Source organism: Electrona antarctica (genome assembly GCF_951216825.1).
Source record: "Electrona antarctica genome assembly, chromosome: 7".
NCBI classification, from domain to species: Eukaryota; Metazoa; Chordata; class Actinopteri; order Myctophiformes; family Myctophidae; genus Electrona; species Electrona antarctica.
In genome coordinates this window covers 13,466,740-13,494,278 of record NC_136812.1, presented here as the reverse complement: position 1 = coordinate 13,494,278, position 27,539 = coordinate 13,466,740, and the positions used below count along the sequence as shown (strand labels likewise).

The 27,539-nt window shown below is 43.5% G+C and overlaps 1 protein-coding gene across 9 annotated transcripts in view; it reads left to right on the top strand.

Moving 5' to 3' along the window:
• Window positions 1-27,539, top strand: part of usp24 (ubiquitin specific peptidase 24) — an 85,965-nt gene that overhangs the window by 28,055 nt on the left and 30,371 nt on the right. For 2 of the 9 annotated variants that reach the window (XM_079506205.1, XM_079506203.1), the window contains 23 exons: window positions 85-180; window positions 1,274-1,435; window positions 4,243-4,326; window positions 5,761-5,871; window positions 6,849-6,998; window positions 10,440-10,571; window positions 11,065-11,176; window positions 12,183-12,259; window positions 14,618-14,758; window positions 16,309-16,362; window positions 17,040-17,155; window positions 17,762-17,828; window positions 18,204-18,314; window positions 19,530-19,628; window positions 20,694-20,867; window positions 22,046-22,131; window positions 23,088-23,196; window positions 23,684-23,839; window positions 24,085-24,182; window positions 24,278-24,373; window positions 25,105-25,327; window positions 25,788-25,953; window positions 26,816-26,977. In XM_079506205.1, the coding sequence (XP_079362331.1) occupies window positions 85-180; window positions 1,274-1,435; window positions 4,243-4,326; window positions 5,761-5,871; window positions 6,849-6,998; window positions 10,440-10,571; window positions 11,065-11,176; window positions 12,183-12,259; window positions 14,618-14,758; window positions 16,309-16,362; window positions 17,040-17,155; window positions 17,762-17,828; window positions 18,204-18,314; window positions 19,530-19,628; window positions 20,694-20,867; window positions 22,046-22,131; window positions 23,088-23,196; window positions 23,684-23,839; window positions 24,085-24,182; window positions 24,278-24,373; window positions 25,105-25,327; window positions 25,788-25,953; window positions 26,816-26,977 (2,782 nt within the window). Of the gene's footprint in view, window positions 1-84; window positions 181-1,273; window positions 1,436-4,242; window positions 4,327-5,760; window positions 5,872-6,848; window positions 6,999-10,439; window positions 10,572-11,064; window positions 11,177-12,182; window positions 12,260-14,617; window positions 14,759-16,308; window positions 16,363-17,039; window positions 17,156-17,743; window positions 17,829-18,203; window positions 18,315-19,529; window positions 19,629-20,693; window positions 20,880-22,045; window positions 22,132-23,087; window positions 23,197-23,683; window positions 23,840-24,084; window positions 24,183-24,277; window positions 24,374-25,104; window positions 25,328-25,787; window positions 25,954-26,815; window positions 26,978-27,539 lie in introns of all 9 variants that reach the window. The other 7 variants (XM_079506204.1, XM_079506200.1, XM_079506207.1 and 4 more) reach the window with 5 other exon arrangements.

Below are 27,539 nucleotides of genomic sequence, written 5' to 3'. Positions count from 1 at the left end.
TTTTATGATCATTAAACCGATTATGTCAATCAATTTATTGTTTATTGTAATTTATTGGATGGTTTTTTTGTGTATGTTTTCCAGAGTTGGGAGGTAGAGAGTGACCGTGTGAGGCAGAAGCTACTCAGTCTGATTGGAAGAATTGGCAGAGAGGCTCGTTCGGAAGCTACGACAGGAAAGGTCTGTGCGACAGGAAAGGTCCCGATTCCAAAAATACCCAACATGACCCGAGACCTGTGCGGGTCGGATCTGTGTTTTATCGTAATCACTCGGGGCCGGTCGGAATCGCATGTATTCCCGCGGAACTTGGGTCCATTATGTGTAATACCCGAGTAGATCCGAGAAGGCCCTATAGCGTGCTGTGACCGTGTGTGTGTGTGCCTGTGACGCGCTGCACTTGTGAAAGAGAAACGCAATGAAGTTCTGCGATGTTTTAAGGGCCTTGCAAACGTGAAGCGAGGAATGCAGGTGCCTGGATCAACACAGGTCTCCTCCAGGTCTGTTGAAGAGGCGCGCAACAACGCAAGCGTAAAAAAAAAAAGCTAAACAGAATCCAGGTCTGGTGAGTCGCGGGCGTGTGCACGTAACGAGGATGCGCGCAACACATGCACGGGACCGCACTCGCGTAAATACGCTTGCGTTGTCGCACCACGACTTCTCCGAGCAAAAACGCAGGTCTCATTTGAAAATGAACTATAGGCGTGTTTTATCGCTCCCCGTTTGCAAGGCCCTTTAGGCTGGTTTTACTTACAGGACTACACGATGCATGCGTGCCGTATTGCGTGGCGTACCTTACTGCAAGGCAAGCCAGCTGCCACTGCCTGCCGGGCTGATTTGAATTGAAAACACCGGCGTACAATCATGGATTCCTCGTTGGGTCCTCCCTCTGGAACCTCATCTCAGAAATAATCGGATCGTGGAAACCATAGGAAAACGGCTCGGGAATCGGACCAAATTTTCACGGGTCCACTCAGGCTCGGTGCCGTCATTTGAAAGAAATAGGAATCCGGGTAGGAATCTGATCAAATGTCATGGGTCTATTTCCGGTTTGGGTCCATTTTTTTGGACCCGTCTCTCTCTCTGTCTGTCTGTACCATTTACAATTAGCAATTAGCAGATGCTCCTATCCAGAACAACTTACAACATACAATTTTCTCATTTCTCGGGGCTACCCATAGTTACAGTATGTAGAATCTGTGGTTTGCAAGCATTAGTAATTAGCATTAGTAATAACTGTGTGTGCGTGTCTCTCCCTCTGTCTCTCTACATGTAGGTGCTGGAGGTGCTTTGGGAGCTGGCCCACCTCCCCACTCTGCCAACCAGTCTGGTCCAGCAGGCGTTGGAGGAGCACCTGGGCATCTTGAGCGACGCCTATGCCGTGAAAGAGACCGTCAAGCGCAGCTACATCATCAAGTGCATCGAAGACATCAAGAAGGTGAGACAGGCTGGGACGCCGATGGCCAAGTGGTTAAGTCGCGCACCACAATAATAGGCTCTGATGCCTGACAGCGGGGTTTGATTCCCGATCCCGTCAGATGGGCCGCATGCATTTTCAGAGCATGTTTATTTCAGTAATCAATAAATCCGGCTTGGATCAATTGGACTAACGTAGTATACTTTAAGTTACTATTTATCGGTATCACAATACTCAAGTTTTTTTTTTCTTCTTTTTTTTTACATTTGTTTTTTATATTTGTTATTTAAGCAATATTACACAAGAGGGGGTGGTTTAACGTCATTAATGCACGCCTGCGATGCTGTTCATTTTGCAAGTGGGCCCCTTGGGGCCCCTCATGGCTCACCAGTGGGCCCCATCCCACAGGTTGGGAGTCGCTGTTAGAGCAAACAGTTTTGATCCAAAATTAGAGTGTCCTTGTTAACGCTGCATAGGCGCTTCTGACTCTGGCGTCCGTGGAAGTCTTCATCACACGCACAGAGACTGTCTCTCTGTCAGGTTTATTATTCATGTCAAAGCTTTTATAGGACCGTCAAGGAAGGTCAATAGTTGCGTCTCATCCTCTCCTCTCCTTTCCTCTCTCCTGCTTCCTCCCGAGCATGCAAGCGAGTGACGCTGCAGAAGACAAGGTCACCTCTGCTCTCTGTTTTATTGGTCACTCCTTTCTTTCTCTCGTTTCCTTCTGCGCTGCGACCTCACTGCTCTGTTTTCAGTGTTTGTTGAGCCAGAATGTTGAATATTACACTCCTGTTCAAGCACACAGCCAGTAGCCGCATACCTCCCTTTTGCTTTCATTCTTGTTCTCTCATCGCTCTCTTTCTCAAGTGTACGTGTCTTGAAGTCTTACTGTCTCTTTGTCCCTCTCTCACTCTCTTTCTCTCTGTCTTTCACACACAAGCACATCATTCTCATCATTGACAAATACTGGGTGTGTACTGTGCACACAAACAATGTAGTGTACTAGACTAGATAAGAGGTGTGAATCTTCACTGGCCTCACAACTTGATGTGATTACTATTAGCCTGTTAATGATTTGACTCTAAAATGCATTTTGATGTCTCTCAATTTTACTGCACATCTGTACCCTTTTTTATTTATTTAGAAAGTACTTTAACATGATGTGATCACTCTCTTTCAAACATGTTCTGTTCTGTCAAAAACAAAACATGAATCCTTCTGCAGTGCATTACAACTTTACAAATGTGCTGCCTGTAATATAAAAAAGTAGGTCTTTCAAATAGCAGCTGTAAGACCAGGATACTAAACAACTATGAGTAGAAAACGAGTACACAGTAAAAACCTTAGTGTTATTTAACTCGGAGAGTAAATCAGTGAAACCAAATGGACCCGTTGAACCTTGTCGTGCAACTGTGTCGCTCACCAAAAATAGCACATCTATAAGCTCACACCGTTTGGCGAAGCGGTGTGAACTTCTACATCTGTTGAGCACTCGGAGATCTGCTGTTGTTCCTGTGAGATCGGAGTTGCACATTAAATCAGGATTTGACTGAAATGTGAGAAATGTGCCCAGATGTACATGTGAAAAGTGCAATTTTGTATGACTTGTTACTCAGTTATATCTCATGTAGTTAGTCTAGCAGGTAGCATGTTGTGCACACAGTTCAGTGAGACTTCTCCCGGAAGTAATTGCGAAATCATCAGTAAAGTTTAGTGGGCTATAATCGATTTACGTTTCATTTCATTTTATTTTCAACCATTTAGTTTTCGGAACATAGGACTAGGACCCTCTTTTCCAGTGGTGCTGAGATTACAAGTTTGGAGAAAACACAAACAATAGAGAGTATGCACATGCATCACTTTTCCACTGACACACGGCCCCTCATCTAGAGCATTGAGCAGCATGGAGCGTTGGAGTTTGGAAGTGCTTGTCGGAAATCACTCAACGGGTCGTTTGTACCACCTGTTTCACATAATGCAGGAGGCAGCAGGATGTTGCGTTGTTGAAAACGAGCGCTTCCAAACTCTTATACTTAGAAAAACAATCACCTGCCCAGAATTCGTGTCAGAAAGTAGCTCATAACATGTCTACTGTGGATTTTTCCACAGTAGACAATTACATAAATGCCCGACTGAAAATGACCTAGTCCTGACCTAGAGAAAAAAAGAAACCCTGAAGTTATTCCATAGTCTGAGTACACAATTTAGAAGTAGTATTTCCAATCCTGAGAGCATGTGTGATGGGCACTAGTTTTCCACTGCAAAAGAGAATTTACGTAAGGGGCTGAACTCCCACCTAAAACGGTATAGATAAATTAAAAACAGTGCTGATCTCTCCTAGTTACAAGGGAGGGCCTTTACCATCCCTATTATACCGTATGCTATGGTGGGTATCGTAGCGCCTGTTCTAAATCTGAGGAAGGCGTGATAATTTCGTAATGTCACTGCATCAGTGCAGAAGTGTCCACGTCCACATCATGATGCATCATGGAATGGTTACATTTCTACACCTCTATATACTGCACGCCTCTTCCCCCTCAAATGAAGTTTATGTTTCTAGACTGGGCGACTGTGGCTCAAGAGGTAGAGCAGGTCGTCCATGGGTCGGCGGTTCGAATCCCGGCTCCTCCTGTCTACATGTCGAAGTGTCGTTGGGCAAGACACTGAACCCCGAATTGCTCCCGATGTGCTGGCTGGTACCTTGCATGGCTTCCGCCGCAATCGGTGTATGAATGTGTGTGTGAATGGGTGAATGTAATGCACAATCTATGTAAAGCGCCTTGGATAAAGGCGCTATATAAATGCACCATTTACCATTTACCATTTAGACTCAGCCTCAGGAGGACAGCGACACTCAGAGTTCATTTCTCACTGGCACTTGGGGCAAGAAGAAAGCCAACACATTGGCCAAAGTAAGAAAAGCCCCCCCTTTCAAACACGCTACCGACCAATCAGCATCCATTCTCTCACTGCTTCACGTCAACCAACCAATCCTGGATGAGTGCTTGAACACACAGGGTTTTTCATTGGTCACTGGATGATTATATCACAGTTGATTTTTATTTAAAAAAAATTCACTCCAAGAGAATCTTGGGTTAATCATCTGCTTTCCTGACTTAGGGGCTTTGGGCGTTTGCTAATGATTTCACAGAGGATCTGTTAATCTTTGTTCTTTGGATGAGGGAATATCAATTAAATTGTGGAATGATTGAGGTGCTTTGATGAGAGTGTGTGGATAGGTTTTTAGAGACGGGAAATACACACACGGTGGGTGTCATGGAGGTCTGGAGTTTGGCAAATAGAGTTGACATTTGGAATTTAAAAAGCCCAAGGGCAGGAGGAGATTTTAATGCACACAATTTTCACTAAGACTAGTTTGTCAAACTCACTCCAACCATGGCCCTTATTGTGCGACTGGTTTTTAAGATAAAGACAAATTGTGGGTCTGAGATAGTCGAGAAAAATATATTATTGATATCAATTGGAGCCTGACCCATTATTTCAATATATTTTTAAGTCACTTTTTTATGATACTGGTATCGGCAAATATTCAGCCAATGTGACATGGTTTTATCCACGTTCAACTGTGTTTGCCAATGTCATTTTGAAACATTAAAAAGAAGATCAAACATTTTCAAAATTTGCAGAATCTACAAGTTCACAACACGTTAAGATCTTGGGGAGGTTAGGGGCTCCATTTTCGTCACCGCTAAACCCCTTATCCCTAAACTTCTTTGCTTTTTTTTTTTTTTACTATTTTGCAAAACCTTTTTCAATAGTTAAAATGGCCAGTCTACAAGCTCACAGCGTGTCAATGTAGATTGGCTAGTTAAACTATTCAAAAATGTTTTTCAAAATAGTAAAAAAAAAGGCAAAGAAGTTTAGGGATAAGGGGTTTAGCGGTGAGGAAAATGGAGGACTCTCCAAAATTGAGATTGCCATCGGATCCCAAAAACCTGACTAAAGTAATATTCGACGAATCCGTCTAATATAATAAACTGTCGCAGACCCCAGTGTGTCCTAGTGTGTGGTGTATGAATGGGTGGGATTGGGATTCATTCTATGCTTTATTGGCCCTCAAACCCATGTCGGCTGGAAACCTTGTATAGTACAATTATTAATTTAAAAAACGATTCAAAATAGTAAAAAATTGCCGATCTACAACCTCACAAAATCTGCTTTTTTTCGCTACTCTTTTGTGCCGACACTCATGTATGATGAATTAGGGTATTTAATGACGACAACGCATAAAAAGTAGACATTTTGACATACGAGGTTTCTTGCCCGACTGCAACGATATGTATGGGCAGGGCGTATAATACGTGCTTGTGTTTGTGTGCATGTAGGCCTCCGCTCAGCAGAGCAGCCCTCAGGCCGTCTGGGTGGTGCCTGCTCTACGTCAGCTGCATGAGATCACACGCTCCTTCATCAAGCAGACGTACCAGAAACAGGACAAGGTGACACACACACACACACACACACACACACACACACACACACACACACACACAAGCATATGGCACAGTCAGCCTGCTGTTGCCGTGGTAACTGATGGGACAATATGAAGACTTCATGTAACGATTATTGTTTCCAAAGCAATTCATTTTACGATAATATGCCTGTTTTGTTTTTACCACTTGCACCCCAACGTACATATTCTGGGCGAAACATTAGCCAAACATAGATTTGATTTTTTTTGCCGTAGAGTCTCAGTGGTCCCCAAACCTTTTTGGCCATGCACCCCCTGTTACCTCCTGACCTAGCTGACGCAGCCCAAATCTTGTTGTATTTGGCCTAATTTTTTTTATATGATTATGGCAAATAATCACAGAATGTCACTGCACTGAGAGACATGCAGCTGCTGTATACTCCCACAGCTGCACTATACATCTCCTATTGACGTTTGTGTTAAATAACACCTTCAAACCGCCATTACCCTTTTCATGTCACACACCCCCTAGAGGGCGTTTGTGCACCACAAGGGGTGCACGCGCCACAGTTTGGGAACCCCTGGCGTAGACGAAAGTGTACAGAGCCAACTTGTGTCCAGTCTATGACGGGACAATTTCACCATAAACAAAAATAAAGAGACATTTGTATTGGCCAATTTGCATTATCAAAATGGGGTGCATACTTAGTTTAGACTAGTCATTGGTTCGACATGGGTTAAGGTTAGGTTTAGGTGTGCTGCCCCGTAGGAGGTTAGGTTTAGGGTGAGGGTTTGAGATAGGTTGTAATTGTAGGACTAATGACTGGTCTAACCAATGACTAGTCTAAACCAAAAACTGTCTACATTTATTAAAATAACAATTCTGAGAGACACAACAATACAAAACTCTTAAACATTTATATATACACATGTGAAATAAACGATAATGACGATTTCCGTCCCCATCCCATCCTTTACTTTCCCCTCTCTCCTCCTCCTCATCAGAGCATCATCCAGGACCTGAAGAAGAACTTTGAGATCGTCAAGCTGATCACTGGATCTCTGGTGTGCTGCCATCGACTGGCTGTGACTGCTGCAGGGAACAACTGCCTCTCCGGCACCACCCTGGTGGACGGCAGATATAACTACCAGGAGGTCTGCATACTACTACTACTACTACTACTACTAATAATAATAATAATAATAGTAATAAAACTATTTGTTTTTTTATAATATTTATTTGGAAAAGGCAGTACAGTATAGACAGCATTTCTATGTATACAAAGGACACAAGTGCAATTCCCAGGATTATTTTTTTCACCCCTCTTCCCTCCCTCCCCCCTCATCCCCCCTCCAAGTGACTCCATCTCCAATGTCTCTGTATAATCCTTGCTTTCTTCAGATGGACTACATATGGCATCAAGTCAACACTTAACAGGGGCAAAGGGCAATATCGCTTGTGTACATTTCAGAATGAGAAAAAGGAGAGTGGGCAGAAAAAGACAAAAAACAACAACCAAGAAACGAAAGTATATACAATATTGCTGAGGGGAACAAAAACAAAACAGCTTTGGACTTCGACCATGAGAAGAGGAAGGGTGTCTTAAACATTTTCTACAAAGATCATAAAGCAGGCAATTAGGACCAGTGAGATCACACAAAGTCTGCTCTCAGAGGGGCAAATAAAACTGTATTTGTATAGCAAATATATAGCTTTCATGACATGAAATGCAGCTCAAAGTGCTTTACAGAGCAGTGGAGAAAAGAAAAGCAAAGGCATAAAACAACATTAAAATAATAGCAGTAATGCAATACAGCGAGGACATGACCTGTGTTGTCATGTCTGTCTTTATTCGTTCCATGTCTTTAAAACCACTTGAACCCTTTGAAAAGACAAAGCAAAGAGATGGTACACCGACTCCTATACATGATCCTCCAAATATATATATATATAATACAAATCATACAAAAGGATTATGCTGATTAAGCTTATTCTGGGCGGTAACATTGGGTAAGAAAATTAATTGGAGATTTTTGTTGAAGAGATTTGTTGTAGACCAGCAGTCTTCAACAGGGGATCCTGGACCACTAGAGGGTCCTACAGAGTTACTACAGGTCGACCGCCTAATCTGTGTGTGTGTGTGATAGGATATTCTTTTTTTTTTAGCCCCTCCTATGCCTGGCTTTGTGTGTGCCTGTGCATTTTAGCAATGATTTGATTGGCTGATCACCCCATAGCTACGATTTGATTGGCTGAGCAAAGTACATACAAGTGAGGGCGCTCTTATCATTGTACATCATCATTTGCTCAGACACATATGACGGAAATGAAATGTTTGTGTAGGACAAAAATATAGTTTTGCTCATCTATATATACAGTATGACGTAAATTCTCCATTCATTGTCAATGGGAATTCAATGTTTGTGTTAAGACAAAAATCACACCTGTGTGAAGTGAGGGGCGCTAATATATTAAAGTCTAACTCATGTTTATTAGGTGATGTAATGGTGATGTAAAACAAACGGTGCCAACACAAACATTAAACGCCATTAACAATAAAGAGACAATATGACTTAATGAGGCACATTATGACGTAGATTGTCCCTTCATTGTCAATGGCGTTTACAAAACAAACATTGAACTAAAGACAAACATTAAACCTGTGTATAGGAGGGGCTAGCGACCCTCAAAAATCTAAACTATAGCTGAATATTCACTCAAAAAGTGAGGGCAGAAAGTTAAGACGCGGCCTGGGCCATGGCTCAGTGGTCCAGGCACCTTGGCTGGTAATCCAGTCTGGCAGTGTGCCGCAGGTTCGACTCCCGATCCCGACGGCCTTTACTGCATGTCTTCCCCCCCATCTCTCTCCCCATTTCCTGTCAGCCTACTGTCTGTCCCTCCATAAAATATATAAAATAAAGGCGAAAGCCAAAAAAAAAAAACATTAAAAAAAAAAAAAGTTAAGACGCCAATAATGATTGGCTGGAATCTGACGATGTATGATAAGAGTACCCCTCACTTCACACAAGTGTGATTTTTACATTAACGAAGCCATAGCGTCCCTATTTTGAGGAGAACTTTAGCCAAATATAGCAGATCTACAAACTCGGCAAAGAGGTTTGGTGTAGATGGGACAAAGAGCAGACCAAGTACAGAGTGAAAGGTCCCTGCTTCATCTCTCTCAGCTAGGGGGAAAACGTTGAAGACCCCTGTAGATGGAACAAAGTGGTCAAAGTACAGTTGTAAGTTTCAACTCTAGTGCAGTTCTCTAAGACTACAGGGGGTTCAGTGCTTGAGAAGGGCCATTCAAACCAAGCATGATATCGAAGTATAAATATGTTGTCTTAAAAATCGTTCTAAATCAAACGGATAGCAGTGTCCATGCCACGACTAAAACAACTATTGGTCGTGGACGATATTGGCTGGATCACTTTCAGTGTGATTTTATCATGAACGACAGAAGCGAAGGCATTAGCCATTCAAAATCCATCAGGGCATCTGGGGTGCAATCTGTCTGATGTGGCCTAATGCCATAGACATGTGGCCTTAAGCTGTCTTGTGTTTGTCTCACACTGTGTGTTGCAGTATCTGGACCTAAGCTGTCTTGTGTTTGTCTCCCACTGTGTGTTGCAGTATCTGGACCTAAGCTGTCTTGTGTTTGTCTCACACTGTGTGTTGCAGTATCTGGACCTAAGCGGTCTTGTGTTTGTCTCCCACTGTGTGTTGCAGTATCTGGACCTAAGCTGTCTTGTGTTTGTCTCACACTGTGTGTTGCAGTATCTGGACCTAAGTGGTCTTGTGTTTGTCTCACACTGTGTGTTGCAGTATCTGGACCTAAGCGGTCTTGTGTTTGTCTCACACTGTGTGTTGCAGTATCTGGACCTAAGCGGTCTTGTGTTTGTCTCACACTGTGTGTTGCAGTATCTGGACCTAAGTGGTCTTGTGTTTGTCTCACACTGTGTGTTGCAGTATCTGGACCTAAGCGGTCTTGTGTTTGTCTCCCACTGTGTGTTGCAGTATCTGGACCTAAGCGGTCTTGTGTTTGTCTCACACTGTGTGTTGCAGTATCTGGACCTAAGCTGTCTTGTGTTTGTCTCACACTGTGTGTGTTGCAGTATCTGGACCTAAGCGGTCTTGTGTTTGTCTCCCACTGTGTGTTGCAGTATCTGGACCTAAGCTGTCTTGTGTTTGTCTCACACTGTGTGTTGCAGTATCTGGACCTAAGTGGTCTTGTGTTTGTCTCACACTGTGTGTTGCAGTATCTGGACCTAAGCGGTCTTGTGTTTGTCTCACACTGTGTGTTGCAGTATCTGGACCTAAGCGGTCTTGTGTTTGTCTCACACTGTGTGTTGCAGTATCTGGACCTAAGTGGTCTTGTGTTTGTCTCACACTGTGTGTTGCAGTATCTGGACCTAAGCGGTCTTGTGTTTGTCTCCCACTGTGTGTTGCAGTATCTGGACCTAAGCGGTCTTGTGTTTGTCTCCCACTGTGTGTTGCAGTATCTGGACCTAAGCGGTCTTGTGTTTGTCTCCCACTGTGTGTTGCAGTATCTGGACCTAAGCGGTCTTGTGTTTGTCTCCCACTGTGTGTTGCAGTATCTGGACAGCCACCTGCGCTTCCTGGCTTTCTTCTTGCAGGAGGCCAGCCTCTACCTGGTGTGGAACAGAGCCAAGGAGCTGTGGGAGTGCCTGGTGTCTGGACCCGATGTCTGTGAACTGGACCGAGAGGTGGCCAATATACCGTTATATTTATTTTGTAGTGATCAGAGTAATATACTGTAGTAAGAGAGTGATGACACGGGTGCCTATGGGCTATAGTTACAAACATTGCTCCTATGGCTGGAACTATTCCATTGAGATAGAATGAGCACTTCCGCATTCCATTGTTACAATGCGAGTCAACGGAAGTGTCATTACTCTCTTACTAGATTACTCTGGTAGTGATATGAGGCTATAGATATCGCCTGGGATTTAGGAAATGGCAATACCGTGATAGAAGTGTTGTATTTTTGTCTGGTTTTAATCACATAAGCCTTGTTTTATACTTAAAGAAATTGTCCAAAATAGCTTAGTTGTCATCTTGTAGACCGAAAAGAAAAAAGACAATTTATATTATTCTAACTATATGATATTACAGCCACAAATAAAATGTACTAATGTTGAAATACCGACTCTAAAATGTGGTAAAGTGAATTTGAATGGCTTTCTGGCGTGTGTGCAGTTGTGTTTCGAGTGGTTCACTAAAGGACAGCATGACCTGGAGAGTGACATCCAGCAGCAGCTCTTCAAGGAGAAGATCCTCAAGCTGGAGCCTTATGAGATTACCATGAACGGTGAGGAGAACATCCACTAGACTGAACACCATATTTTCAATTTCCAGTTCCTTTGCCCTCCATCAGGCCAGGCCTGCCTCCCCAGACCAGGGGGAGGCAGTATAGAGACCAGGCATGTTTTTGCCAACCCCACCTAGGGGTATGGGTGCTGATTTTTCAAAAAATAATCTATAAGCTCATAAAGTGACTTGTATATCTGCTATTTTGCTATTTGCTATTTTTTGTATTTAGCCAAATTTTAAAACATTGTTAAAGGGGCATTCCACTCATTTTCAACATTTTACCATGTCATTAACATACCTTAGAGCTGTTGTGTGGAAATAATAAAAAAGTACCCCCATGCTGTGTTTCCTAGTATGAAAAGTATGAAAACAATTATTAACATGGTGAGTGGAATGCCCCTTTAAAATGTTTAAATGATTGTAATGCTATATGAACTATTTTAGCTGTTTCTCGACTGGTGGGTCAGGGACCCAACGTTGGTTGTTGCCACAGGGTCACTCATTCCCAAAATGAACAAAGTTCTGAGGACAAAATGTGTTTTATACTCGCTGCGAGTTGTGAACGTTAAGGCTCAGTCATAGTCTGGATTTTCGGTGGTGAGGTGACCACCGGAGCTGAAATAACGTTGAGTGGTGGTGAGTAAAAACAGAGCGGTGGTTTGCTCTTCACCGCGGCTCGTGACGTCATGTTGTAGTTCAGTGGTCACCTCACCACTGAAAATCCAGACTATGAATGAGCCTTTAGACCCGCCCACTGTATGCAATGCTCGAACGGTGATTTTGTGTTTACCACAGATCTCCGCGGTTTGTTTACATGAGCCTCCAATGTGACAACATTTTATAAACGACGATTATCGTCCCATCCCATCTTTGGTACCGGAGAAAAAGTTCTCAATGACCTGCCGAAGACGGAAAAAACTTTGTTCGGATTATGCTGCAAGACTTAGCCTCCTTGCGATTGTGACAGCAGTTTAATTATTGTGGGTTATCTTTCTTTCTCTCAGGGTTCAATCTGTTCAAGACCTTCTTTGAGAATGTCAACCTGTGTGACCATCGCCTGAAACGACAAGGAACTCAGTTGGTCAGTTGGCTATTTTTTAATAAAATGGTGCCTTTATTTATTCAATGAAGTAATAATGGTATAATACTAATTTAAGGTATTATAATGTGCTGTTCCGCCGAGCTTATAATGCATTCTCACCAGAACTTATAATATTTCATGAACCTCCTTATAAGTTGTTGTTATGCATAATTATAAGTAAGGGATAATGTATGGCTGCGTGTTTTGGATAAATCACCAACAGGGTGATTTATATATAAACAATGACCACGCAGCCATGCATTATCCCGCTTATTACACGGCTACTTAATACACAAATTAATAAATTGACCCAAAAGTGACCACAAAACAAAGTATTTCCTTGCTTACGGTAATGAAAGTATTCCAAGTTGGCCCCAAACAAGGAAGTGAGTGTTGATCAATTGGAATACATTTCCGGGTAGACCATCGTCTAGTTCTCGCTTCAAATGTTTTCAAAAACATTATTGAAAGGATGTTGTTTAGTTAAATGACATTGGGCAGTATTATGCGTGTCTTAAGTACCAGGTCTTATTACTTAACTTAAGACCTGGAGGCGTGATCAATGCCATTTGGCTATTCTGAGTGGCCAAATAGCATTGACCACGCCTCCAGGTCTTAAGTTAAGTCATAAGACCTGGTACTTAAGACACGCATAATACTGCCCATTGTGTTTTAGTTTACATGGCTGTCATGTTGGGTACAGCATAAAATCCAAGCAGTGCAGCGGCTGCAGCCAGGTGCTCCGAGCCTTTGATTAGGCAGCGGCTGCAGCCAGGTGCTCCGGGCCTTTGATTAGGCAGCGGCTGCAGCCAGGTGCTCCGGGCCTTTGATTAGGCAGCGGCTGCAGCCAGGTGCTCCGGGCCTTTGATTAGGCAGCGGCTGCAGCCAGGTGCTCCGAGCCTTTGATTAGGCAGCGGCTGCAGCCAGGTGCTCCGGGCCTTTGATTAGGCAGCGGCTGCAGCCAGGTGCTCCGAGCCTTTGATTAGGCAGCGGCTGCAGCCAGGTGCTCCGGGCCTTTGATTAGGCAGCGGCTGCAGCCAGGTGCTCCGGGCCTTTGATTAGGCAGCGGCTGCAGCCAGGTGCTCCGGGCCTTTGATTAGGCAGCGGCTGCAGCCAGGTGCTCCGGGCCTTTGATTAGGCAGCGGCTGCAGCCAGGTGCTCCGAGCCTTTGATTAGGCAGCGGCTGCAGCCAGGTGCTCCGAGCCTTTGATTAGGCAGCGGCTGCAGCCAGGTGCTCCGGGCCTTTGATTAGGCTGCAGCGGTCTGTTATAGAGCGGAGCGGCCATTATCCAGAATTATTACATGGCTTGGTTGAATGCTTGATTCTGATTGGTCAATCGCTTAATTCAGCGGTGAGTTATCTCATGATAATGACCGCTCCGCTGTATAATGACCGCTGCCTAATCAAACCCTCTGAGCACCACCAGCTGCGCGGCTGCGCCCGCTTGATTTACTGCCGTTTCCAACATAACAGCCATGTAAACACACACACTACTGACACACAATGTAATTTACAGCTAAACATTGCTCTTAAAAATGTTTTTGAAAACATTTGAGCGAGAAATAGACGAAGCAGCTGGACCCGAAAATGGATTCTATTTGATCAACTCACTTCCTTGTTTTCCGACAGTGCTTCAGCCCTGCAGCTGGGCAGACGCAGCCAGCGCGAAGTTATGGAATACTTTTTTTGTTGTGTTTTGGATCAATGGATTAATTTAGTTAGTTAGCCATGTAATAAGCGGGATAATATCTGGCTAGGTGGTCATTGTCGGGAGATAATTCACCTTCAGGGAGTGTAACCACCTCGGCTTCGCCTCGGTGGTTAAACTCCCTGTCGGTGAATTATCTCCCGACAATGACCACCTAGCCAGATATTATCCCTTACATAACACACCACTGAATTCGGCGATTGACCAATCAGAATCAAGCATTCAACCAAGCCGTGTAATAAATATTCACAACACATTGTTGTGAAGCCTTATACATGCATTTATTTATTTATTATTATTATAATGCATTATAGACCCGACCTTTAACCCATTCTGGGCGGGAACCCCTTTTGGTGTTTTAACTAAGCATTATGTTATACTTTAGCTATTGAAAAATAGCAGATCTACAAGCTCATAGCGCGCCACCGAGTGGCGCGCTACGAGCTTGTAGGTCTGCTATTTTTGAAAAATCGTAAAAATGCGGCACAAATCCTTGAATATATATTCTTTCGGAAGACTTATTGTTTTTATTTCGACGTCCGGTCTAAATGGGTTAAGTAAAGTGTTTGCATACTTTGTGCCTGAGATCAGTGCTGAAACACACACAGTGCATCAAGTGAAAACATCCCATGCACTGTTGGTATTTCAGTGTGTGGAACGTCTGGACCTGGCAGGCATGGACTTCATCTGGCGCATCGCCATGGAGACCCCAGACGAAGAAATAGCCAACGAGGCCATCCTACTCATTATCACTTATAGCTACACCAACCTCAACCCCAAGATGAAGAAGGTATGTGTGCCCGTGTTTGTCTGTGCAGTGTGCACGTGTGTATGCATGAACTCATTCAATGCTACGAACATGTTTGGATATGTTTTTCTTTTTTCTTTTTTTAAGGCGCTTAGGGCTCCATGTTCCATGTCTATTTTGGTTAAATATTCTTGGCACTGAATGAATGGGCACCCATGAGTCAATGGTTTACCTATTTTCATGTGTGTGTGAGGGTGTGCCGGCGTGTGTTATTTTACACTTGCGTGTTTTAATGTGCACTTCTGCATGCATGTTTAATGTGTATCAGCTCTTGAATATGTGTGTGGGTCTGCAGTGAGCCAGTGTTAAAACTACACAAAATGTTTGTCGACTACCTTTTTTCACTGACAAAAACTAAGCTATGATGACATAAAGCTATGACTTAATATGTTGACAATTTCCTCAGGAAATAAAAACTAGACTAAAATGTTAGGGTGGGACTAGTGGAGAAGTGATTCAGTAGAACTAAGACAATATGTTCTGGATTTCATTCAGGTATAAACACACAAGCTTAACCCTTAGGCCGTGCAAAATAATACATTGGTCTCCGGTTGCCGACCGACTCTATTAAATATGCGCGACCCATTTGATTTTATTGGCATTTGGTGATCGCGGATGTTTACACCGTTGAACCGGAAATGACGACGGCCAGATTCGGTCACTTCGGTCAAAATCGGCATAATGGTGAAGTTACTGCCACCATCAGGACTGGGTGTCTAATGCTATATACTTGCCCCGTTAAAATGAGATATATTGTGTATATCACAGATTTTTCTACTGGCATTCAAATGATGAATTAAAATCATGAATAGAGCTGGCAGAAGGCACTGAAAAGCTGCTATTGCGGTGGCAGTCCAAGGTGGTAAGCTGGTGTGTTTATGCCAGAGTAATCTAGTAAGAGAGTGGTGACACGCTTTGATCTCGCCGCAAAGCAGGTGCCTATGGGCGATAGTTCCAAACATTGCTCCTATGGCTGGAACTATTCCATTGAGATAGAATGAGCACTTCCGCATTCCATTGTTACAATGAGTGTCATTACTCTCTTTTATACTACTCTGGTTTATGCTAAACTGCTAAACAATGCAATCTAAAGAACACCACCACTGACCAGAGAGGTGAATTACCCAGAGTTGCGCATCTTAGTTTGTAAATTATAACAGCCAGGTATTAAGTAATTATCTGCTTTACTGCCAGCGTTTCTATTCATCTTTCGAGATCCACTTTATTTTTTATTATTATTATTTTTAACGTGGATGTAAACAAAAGATGTCCCATGGTGAAGACGAGCCTCTCTTCTTTCCACCGGAATTCTTTTTAATCGCGACCTTCCATTTCGTTCTTTAGTTATTGGCAGTTAAAATGTGACTCAAGTGTGACTTCAAAAGACCATGACTGAAACTAAATCAAACATTGCTGTCAAATTGAACACTGCATTGAACCCATGCATATAATTTCACAAGCTATAAGGCTTTTGAACAGGCAGTGGCTACTCCTGTCCTGTATGTGACTGTGTTGACTTCATGTCCTTGCAGGATTCTGTGTCCTTGCACAAGAAGTTCATTGCTGATTGTTATAAAAGACTAGAGGTGAGTTGCTGCATACATCAGGTGACGTAGCCTGGTTTCCCAGGGGAGCTGGCTCTCATGCTGCCATTATACTTAGTTGGATAGTATATATTGTGTACTAAATGCCAACGTTGTATCATCTCTGTCGGGTGGAAACCTCATATGTCAAATTCAAAAGCATCAAAAGGTGTGTGTGTGTGTGTGTGTGTGTGTGTGTGTGTGTGTGTGTGTGTGTGTGTGTGTGTGTGTGTGTGTGTGTGTGTGTGTGTGTGTGTGTGTGTGTGTGTGTGTGTGTGTGTGTGTGTGTGTGTGTGTGTGTGTGTGTGTGTGTGTGTGTGTGTGTGTGTGTGTGTGTGTGTGTGTGTGTGTGTGTGTGTGTGTGTGTGTGTGTGTGTGTGTGTGTGTGTGTGTGTGTGTGTGTGTGTGTGTGTGTGTGTGTGTGTGTGTGTGTGTGTGTGTGTGTGTGTGTGTGTGTGTGCGCGCGCGCGCGCGCGTGCGTGCGCGCGCGCGCGCGCGCGCGCGCGTGCGTGCGTGCGCGCGCGCGTGCGCGCGCGCGCGTGCGTGCGCGCGCGCGTGCGTGCGCGCGTGCGTGCGTGCGTGCGCGCGTGCGCGCGCGCGCGCGCACAGAGCAAAGTTATACTATTACACAATACCTTAGTATATATACATAAGTTATGTATTTCTTCTCTTCTCCTCAGGCGGCCAGCTCTGCCCTAGGAGGGCCTACCTTGACTCATGCTGTTACTAGGGCGACCAAGATGCTGACAGCCACTGCCATGCCAACGGTGGCTACATCTGTCCAATCCCCCTCTAGGTACGCAGTAGGGAGCTGTTGGTGGGCAGGGATGGGCAATGCAATACATTGAAATATTGTCCTAATTGTGCCTTACTTCAGTAGTTCTCACCTTTTTCTTGAAAGTCTTGATAGCCATGATGGTCAGATGGGTGGATGTTTTGCCAATTATTTGGGGGCCCACTTACAATATTCTCACGACGACCCACCAGTGTGCCCCTGCCCCCCAGGTTGAGAACCGCTAGATTACTTTACTGTCAACAAGAAGGGGGATTACAGAGTAAAACCACAGTTGGGAACCACCAAAATGGAGTGTTTTAACCCATTTTGACCTGAGATCAGATTCTAAAAATGTCTGTTTGAAACAGACAGTTTTTTGAAAAAGCTATGTTTCTATGTCAGTCATTCTTCGATTTTTCAAAAATAGCAGACCTACAAGCTCGTAGCGCGCCACTCGGTGGCGCGCTACGAGCTTGTAGATCTGCTATTTTTCAATAGCTAAAGTATAACATAATGCTAACACCAAAAGGGATTCCCGCCCAAAATGGGTTAAGATAATCATGTACAACCGTATATCCTTTTTAAAAACCATAATACTAGAGACTATAGTTTGTGTGTTGCCTTTAGATCCACAAAGCTGGTAATCATCGAGAGACTGCTGCTATTGGCTGAGCGCTACGTCATCACAATCGAGGTATGTCCAGCTCCGGCTTCATCAAAGACTTTCTCACAGTGTATGTCTTTTCAGTTCAACAGGGAGTCTGGGACCCCTGGGGGGGAGGGGGGGGGGGGGGGTCCTCCAGAGTTACTACTGGGGAGCCGTCAAATCTTTGTATGATGAGAACTTTCTTTTTTCCCCCTAAACATTAACCACTCGAACCTAGCATCCCCATACTGTGGGGAATATTATATGAAAATAGCACATCTACAAGCTCACAATGCGTTGTGAGCTTGTAGATCTGCTATTTTTGGCTGAAAATTTGAATGTACAGAGCCAAATGTCATGTTTGGTAAGGATTGAGGGTTTGAGGTGAGTTAAAAGCTTAAACGTGTCTAACTTTTTTTGTAGGATCTTTACTCTGTTCCTCGCACCATTCTACCTCATGGGGCCTCGTACAACGGTCACCCCGTTGCTCTGCACGTCACCTATGAGTCAACCAAAGACACCTTCACCCTGGAGGTACCTTAGGAGCTTCTACCATTGACGTTGCTTGTCATATCTGCTTTGTTCAACTTTTGTTTATGTAGCCTAAAAGCCAAAAAGTGGTGGAATCTCTCGAGGAGCAAGGCACTTTGCAAAGGTGACAGAGCAGTCCGCATGTTCACTATTTATTCAGCACGAAGTACATTTTACAACATTGCTTCTAGGTCTAATCTAGAAAGCGCGAGAGCAGGCGGCGGAAGCAAGCTGCTTCTTTGAGTTTCAGGCGGCTCTCTTTCCCTATCAAGGCAGACAGAATCTATTCTTACCTACAGTAACAATCACAAGGTGTTTCAATCATATGAGCATCCTGCATCAGAATTCATGTTGCTGTCTTCCAGTAGCTGGTCAGTGTGACCCTGCCAGATATCATATGTGTCATCATGTTGCATTACTCTTAATTTAGCACTTCAAGCTAGGGATGTCAACGGGTAACCGGATAGCTGGTTAGCCGACCGTTAAGAAATATCCGATATCAGTGTTTCAATCATGAGCATCCTGCATCCATCATCAGAATTCATGTTGCTGTCTTCTCTTATCGTTATTCGAATCACAGACCTTTAGTGACCAGTACAAACAAGAGTCCAGTAGCTGGTCAGTGTGACCCTGCCAGATATCATATGTGTCGTCATGTTGCATTACTCTTAATTTAGCACTTCAAGCTAGGGATGTCAACGGGTAACCGGATAGCTGGTTAGCCGACCGTTAAGAAATATCCGATATCAGCTTTACGATTAATTTTCATAATAATAAATGCGTGTTCTGATCTTAAATCCCTTTATTTTAGATAGTTTGTAGTACAACATAAACATTACAGAGACTGTAGTTGTCACTGTACAATACTTTAAAACAGTTGTCATGTTGCACACATGCGTAAAATTGCTGTTATTTGCGCCGCCAAGCTTGTCACACTCCAGGCTGCATGAACAGTGCTCGGGCGCTGTTTTCTGCCCCTTCAATGTCCCAAAGTTCTCTGTTGTACTTCAATGGCTAGTTGGCTACAACGGTAGCTTTGCGGTAGTCAAAACTAAAAGCGATTGACAGCGAGACGAGATTAACACAACATGTCGACCGTATCAATGCAGAGACCTACTTGGCATTATTAAATCCATTATTGGCCTGGAGGGAGAACGCTTACAGCCGCCGCCATGATTTTGTGAATGTAACCGTGTGTGTGTGTCGCACGCTATCCAGGCACACAGTAATGAGACTATAGGAAGTATCCGATGGAAGATTTCTGAGCACCTCAGCTGTCCAGTGGACAATGTTCAGATCTTCGCCAATGACAGTGTGGTAGGTATTTTAATTATGCATTATAATGTGTTCATTTGTATATATTTATAGGCACGTCATTCATGTCTCTCTCACACACACACACACACACACACACACACACACACACACACACACACACACACACACACACACCCTCTTGTCTTTTCCTGTTGTTCATTGTCATTACATGGATTAAAGTTCTCAGTTGCCACAAATGATTTCAGTCATTTGGATTCCGCAGAAGCCAGAATTGTCTTCTGATGGAAGCATGTCACACACCCAAAATAGCCGATCTACAAGCTCAGTGAGCTTAGGTCGGCTATTTTTGGTTATTCGTTATGAGTATTTGAAGTGAATAGAATAAAGAGTGTTTTGAATTGGTTAAACTAGCAATAAAAGACATGTTCAGAAGCATCTTCCTTAAAACCCTCTGGTTTTAAGATATTTCATAAAAGCAAAGGTTAAACCCTCCATCTGCTTTTCTTCAACTGGTTGGCTCACTTGGCTGTATGTAGAACGACAAGAACAATTTTACATTGTTCAGGAAACTAGTGTGGGGCTACTTTCATGCTGTTTCACAAATCGCAGACTCAGACTTGGCCTGACAAATGTTATATTTTATCTTCTCACTGATGTCAGTATTTTGTATTCCATAGAAGCCAGCATATCTTCTATGAAAGCATGTTGTGAAAATAGTGTCTGTGATGCATTGAGAGCGTGTAGATCGGCTACTTTTGGTATTTTTTAATAGATTAGACTAGAGCATTTGAAGAGGTCAAACTAGCAGCGTTTAGAAGCATTTTTCATAAAACTTTTATGAACGTGGATATTTCATAAAAAGCAAAGAATATTCACCTAGTCGGCAGTGTGAAGAACAACTGGAATATTAGTATTTCATCATCATTTTACAATTCATGTTATTTGTTTATGAAACAGCGGTAGTGTGGGGGGGGGGATGGGGCTTTCACTCTGTCTCACAAATCGCATGATAGGACTTGGCCATGCATACAAATTATTTCCAGTCGGGAGATTGTGTTTAGCTTTAATCTGTGTTTATTCCATGCTGTCATGGTGGATGTGTAGCTGACAATGAATCGAGACCAGAAGCTGCTCTCTCAGCTGGGCTTCAGTGACGAGCAGAGCCTGACGGTGAAGAGCTCCGGCACAGGGACCCCCTCCGGCAGCTCAGAATCATCAGCCTCCGCCTCCAGCAGCTCTAGCTCCGCTGTCTTCAACTCCGCCTACGCACTGGAACAGGTTAACCCAAACGTACTGTCTACTATATTTAGACCTTCTTAGTGCAGTGGTTCTCAAACTTTCTTTTTTACATTTCAAGGACCTGACAGTGTGCAAATGTAACCAAAGGGACCATTCTGGGTGCATTTGGTTCCATTTGTACACTGTCAGAGTTATAGACTTATACGGGTCAATTTAGATCCCCCTCAAGGTATCCAGAGAATTTAGTTAAATTCGTACACTGTCAGTTACAGGTATACGGGTCGTTTTATATACCTTGAGAATGTGGTTATTACACACAGTTACACACTTTAAGGGTCAATTTAGAACCCAATCAAGGAATCCTGAGAGTCGCTGGACCCCACTTTGCGAACCAGTGGTTTACTATTTATTTTGGTACAGTGCTTCTCGCAAATATTTTCATGTCAAGGAGTAAGGACCCCCCAAATTGATTTGCATTTGGCTGTCGTACAGTACAATCGTACAATATTGTTATTTAGGTATACATGGAATGACAGCCTTTTATAACAATTCTGATTAACTTGCTTTGCCCACTCCCTTACATTTTCCATTTTTTAAACCCATACACAAAAGAACAACAGACATCAGAAAGTAATACAATAAAAAGTGCAAAAAGAACATGGTACAATATAATTTTTTTTTAAATGAATAAAATAAATACATATTAAAAACATGTAAAAAAAAAAAATAAGCACACATAGAAAGAAGAAAGTATAGAAGGAAGGGTAGAAAGAGGGGAGAGAGAGAGAAGAGGGGGGGGGGGGATCACTCAATGAGTAGGGATTAGTTGGCGATTAAAGAATAACAACAAAGGATCCCATTTCTCTTGGAATGTAGTGAGATTACCTCTGGTAGAATATCTGATTTTCTCCAATTTCAAAAAGGACATTACTTCTCTCAGCCATTGGGTACTAGAGGGTGGTCTAGTAGATTTCCACTGGAGAAGTAGATGGCGTCTTACTAACATTATTTACTTTTTAACATTTACTACTATAAGTAATTGTACATTGTGATCTTGTAGATCGGCTATTTTCACTATGAATACAGGTGTGCCGTGAGATTTCTTTTGACTTGGCCATTGGTGTACCTTGGGCACACAAAAAGTTTGAAAGCGACTGATCTGAAAGAGCTGATCATGTGCTGCTTGGCCCCCTGCTGACCTTGTGTTCTGTATACAGGAGAAGTCCCTGCCCGGTGTGGTGATGGCCTTGGTGTGCAATGTATTTGAAATGCTTTACCAGCTGGCCAACCTCGATGAACAAAGGTGAGACAGAATAAAACGGAACGTTTGTAAAAAATGAGTTCGAATATTTTCTGATATGCTGTATCTTAACACTTTGACTGCGTAATGAATTAATCTTAATCCACCCTTGGCTGCAGGTGTTTTTCCACTAACCTTTGAACATTGAGCCAATGTTGTACGTCGTTAATAAATTACTCGCATGACCTAGTGTCGGAAAATAATCCATGATCGATCGGTGAAAAACAGAGGCGGTCGTATCATCGCACAGGAATCCATTGGAGGGACTTTCCGCTGGCCCCCTACAGCCACGGGGAGAGTTGTTTTTTTCCGGTCACGTGATCCAAACGTGTGACGTGACAAAGAAGCCGCAAAAAACGTATGATGTCTCATAAGTTATCAAAAGCACCCTCCAGGCTCAATAAAACAAAACTCAGGAAAGTCGTGTTTAGCAAGGAAAGACCCAATCAATTATCTCTGGAAACTCGGGTTTAGCAGTCTTAGGTGTTAGTTCATTAGGCATTCTACACAAATTGATGCCAAAAGCACACCCCCACATACAGTACAATATGTGACTTAAAATTAAAAAATTGGTATATTTTAGTTTGGTTGGGCGAGATTTATCACAACTTTCCCCATGGTATCCGTTTCGCCAATTATTTCTAGCCTGGGATACAGTCTGATTGCTACGTTCTGTGTTATTCTTTTATTTTTTTCTCACTTTGCTTCACAGTCTGGCAAGCCTCCTATCTCTCCACGCACGTTTGTGTGTGTTGTCACTGCTGTTAAATCCTACTGAATTCACCTGCCAGTGAGGAGCCCCTACCAGGAGGACTCCCCGCTAACAGCCCCAGCCTTTAGGATTACATGCAGTGACTAATACTAACCCCCCCTCCCCCCCTCTGAGGCGGTGGGAAATATTTGTATGATAATATACTTTAATACAAATATATACTAATGTGTTCATTCATGCCCTCCAGGATTACTCTGCGTGTGCGGAAGCTGCTGCTGTTGATTCCTACAGATCCTGAGGTGCAGGATGCTCTGGACAACTTTGTCCCCAAAGAGTCCAGCGTGTGGAGCCACCAGGTACATCTGTCTGTATTGGCTCTGTGATTTGATTGATTGAATACTTTATTAAGTCAGAAAGGGAAACGGCACGTGGTACAGTCAGGCATTAATGCTACTAGTCCTTGTCCAGGGGTTGTACTTGTACATCAGGCTGCCTCACACTACAGAAACGGGAGATAGGCTCCTGCCCATTTTTTGTATTATGTATAAAAAGGACAAAAAGAACGGCGGTAGTGAATGTCATCTCCGTTCGGTGTGAAATTACATTTAAGGTGTTTGCACACCGGCCGTGTTTTTCGGAAAACCGATGGAGAAACGCTTAAAAATCCGAATTCGCGCTCGGTGTGTGGGGACCTTTACCTTCCCTTCCCTTGTCGTTTCCCAACAGATTTTTCAGGCCAATTTAGAAAGAAACCACCATCTTTAATGGATGGTGTCAGGAGAAGTAGAATTTTCGTTAGATTTGAGTGGTACCAGATCATAATATGTGTCTCTCTTCCTGTAGAAGACGTTGTTCACCCTGGGTCAGGGCTCGGGCTCTCGCTCTCCATCTATGTCCTCCAAGCAGCAGCACCAGCCCAGCGCCGCCTCCATCCTGGAGTCCCTGTTCAGGTCCTCAGCCCCGGGCATGTCTACCTTCAGAGTGCTTTACAACCTGGAGGTACACACACACACACACACACATGCACGCTTCTCCAGTATTCACACTTCTCAATTATTTATGTACTGTACTATTTGAGTTAATTATTCCACTCCTATCCTCTTCAACCCCCACTTCTGTCTGTTTTTCATCACTCTCTCCCACCTCTCCCTGTGTGTGTGTGTGTGTGTGTGTGTGTGTGTGTGTGTGTGTGTGTGTGTGTCTGTCTCTCTCTCTCTCTCTCTCTCTCTCTCTCTCTCTCTCAGGTATTGAGCTCCAAGCTGATGCCCACAACCGACGATGAGATGGCCAAAACCAGTGTCAAGTCTTTCTGTGAGAACTTCCTAAAAGCAGGAGGCCTGAGGTAAATGGCACTGGGAAAGGGGTGACATGCATGAGAGCAGCGCTAGCTCTGCTGTCTGTCTTTATGGTGTCCTTAATCTTCTCTGTTCTCTGCAGTCTGGTGGTGAATGTCATGCAGAGAGATTCCATCCCCTCAGAAGTGGACTATGAGACCAGACAAGGAGTCTACTCCATCTGTCTTCAACTGGCCAGGTAAGAAGATTTCTAATCCATTATTTTGGTGATTTTTGAACATGTGCATTTTCTGTTACAAAACATTTATTCCTTTAATAATTCCTTTTCTAAGTAGACTCTATAGACATTTGCTGGATAGCTATTAATAATAATAATAAAACTTTATTTGTATAGCACCTTTCATGACATGAAATGCAGCTCAAAGTGCTTTACACAAAAAAAGAAAAGAAAGGCAGGGCATAAACAATACAGTGAGGACATGAATAACATTTTTTAAAAAGACAAATAAATCAATTAAAAGCAAGGGTGTAGAAGTGGGTCTTGAGCTGAGCTTTAAAAATGTCTACTTTTAGTTACTATTAGTTACTTTATTTATCCCATAGGGACATTCAGGTATCACATAGCTCATAAGGTTAGTAAAAAAACACACAGTACTACAAAAGGGCACAGGTTAAAACAACTAAAAGAAAGCATTAAACAGGTGTCAAAGGGAATAATTCTTTGTTATTGAACATAGACCCATCTGTAACTGAGACTAGTAGTCCATTTCATGAGCCTAGCGTCTGGTCGTGGTGAATTGCTGTTGGGACAAAAGTTTTCTTAAACCGTTCATTCGTGCAGAGGAAGGAAATGATTCTCTTCTGTAGACGCTGACTACTCTAATGTCCCGCAGTTCTATTTCATGGTGTCAACACAGGGCACACTGAGCACCGTCTATAACACGTGCTTTGTCCGCTGGCGTGTCACAGGTTCCTCCTGGTCGGCCAGAGCATGCCGGCCATGTTGGATGACGACACCACCAGGGACGGCGAGGCGTTGTCCTCGCGTCCGTTCCGCAACGCCGGGCGCGCCGGTCGGCAGCTGTCCCTCTGCGGGACGCCGGAGAAGTCGTCCTACAGACAGATGTCCCTGTCGGAACGCACCTCCATTAGGGTGGAGGAGATCATCCCCGCTGCTCGCGTTGCTATCCAGGTACTGGTTATGAAGCACATGGAACTTGAACACACAGGGACGTTTTTGAAGCAGATGGTTTGTGTGCAGCACTGATTTGGTTGAGATGTCAAGGGTTTGAGGGTCTTTCTATCATGCCACACACACACACACACACACACACACACACACACACACACACACACACACACCCACCATTACTATCCATCTGCTTCAACAGTGAACCATTGTCTGTGCTAGTTAACTTGTACAAAGTAGAAGAATTCCACTGTTGTCCGTCAATTAATTCCCTGCTTTGTCATACTAGTGTCACACAAAAGCAGCAGATCTGCTTGTAGATCTGCTACTTTGAATTTGAATTATTTGAATTCTGAAAAGTTTGAGGTTTCCACCTGACAGAGACGATATGAGGTTCAGTCTCTCTCTCTCTCTCTCTCTCTCTCTCTCTCTCTCTCTCTCTCTCTCTCCCCCCCCCCCCTAGACTATGGAGGTGGGTGACTTCACCTCCACTGTGGCCTGTTTCATGCGTTTGACCTGGGCCGCTGCCGCGGGGAGACTGGATCTGGTGGGAAGCCCTCAGCCAATCAGAGAGAGCCACAGCTCACTTCAGCCCCAGGCTCCGGTTCGCACCCGAGTCAGCAGCACTGGTGAGAGTATACACACATTTACTGCTTTTGTGCTGGCTGCAATTATTAATGCTAATGCTTGGTGCATTTTTAGGCACATACATTCCTAGTGGCGTTGCAGTGGATTCCACTGCTGCGACAAGGGGTCATCAATAAGTCCATACACGGACAAATGTGTCTGTGGCAAAGACTTGGTCTTGTCCGTGCACATTTTTTGATTTTCCGTTTTACACACCATTATGATGTTCTTATTTTGATCATAGAACCGATTACTTAATGTCAAGTCTCCAGGTTTTCTTCAGAATATGTAAGACACTCGTACTCTTGAGAAACCTTATGTTCAGCTTTAAAAGCAGACTTGATGGGTCACATAATAAGGTGATTAAGGTGTTAGATACCGCTCTTTTATGTGGAAACATTGGTACGAGTGCCTTTAGAGTTTTATGAACTTTTAACAGTTTTGTATGTTTTTAATTGTTGTATGTCTTCTATTGGCTACGGCTGTGTAAATGCATACATTTTCAACTATTTAAAAGAATAGTAGAAATAACGGATCTGCAAGCTCACAATATGTTGCAATGCGACATGTTGACGTCTGCTATTTCCACTACAGTTTAAAAAAGATTTGGCCATAGTACATTATTTTGATTATTGGTATCAGTCACTGTCAGTCATTTCGTTGTAATTATTTGTCATATCTTTAGAAAGCCTAAAAGCCAGAAATGTCATAATGTTCAATGGAAAAACACAATTAAATCATTCATCGCAATTATTTGTATGACAATATGGTCATTAAAATGTCATGATCATGACAACCCTAACAACAGCATCAATATTAACAGCCAGTGTTACAGTTCTATGCGTCTCTGTCATCCAACAACAGGAAGCAACTGCAGCTCCAGCAGTGACGGCGAGGCCACGCCCACAGCATTGCATGCTGGGATATGTGTCCGGCAGCAGAGCGTCTCCATCAAAGACGCCATCATCGCCCGCGAGGCTCTGTCGCTGCTGGTCACGTGCCTGCAGCTCCGCTGTCAACAACTCTGTAAGCAACTAAGTGCATTTACTCAAGTTACTGTATTCAAGTAGTAAGAGTACAAGTTTTTTTTTTACCAGTTACAACTGGTCAATGTTCTCTCTGCGGTGCTTTCACGCCCACTTGCTGTAGTTGAGACCCATGTTTCTCATTGGCGTCCAGTATTTACTCTCACAATAAAAGTATGGTAAAAAACAAAATCCCACCTGTGTGAACTGGGCGGTGAGCCCAGTTCACACAGGTGGGATTTTGTTTTTTACTAGAGTACTTCATTTTCCAATAGTTTTACTGCTACTCCACTACATCTCAAAGGGAATAGATTTGGAGTTGAAGTGTTGGACCCCTGGGAGTCCACTAAGTCTCAGGATCAGACAGAATAGTAACAGTGCGTTCTCTCTGCTCTTCTGTCCACTAAGTCTCAGGATCAGACAGAATAGTAACAGTGCGTTCTCTCTGCTCCTCTGTCCACTAAGTCTCAGGATCAGACAGAATAGTAACAGTGCGTTCTCTCTGCTCTTCTGTCCACTAAGTCTCAGGATCAGACAGAATAGTAACAGTGCGTTCTCTCTGC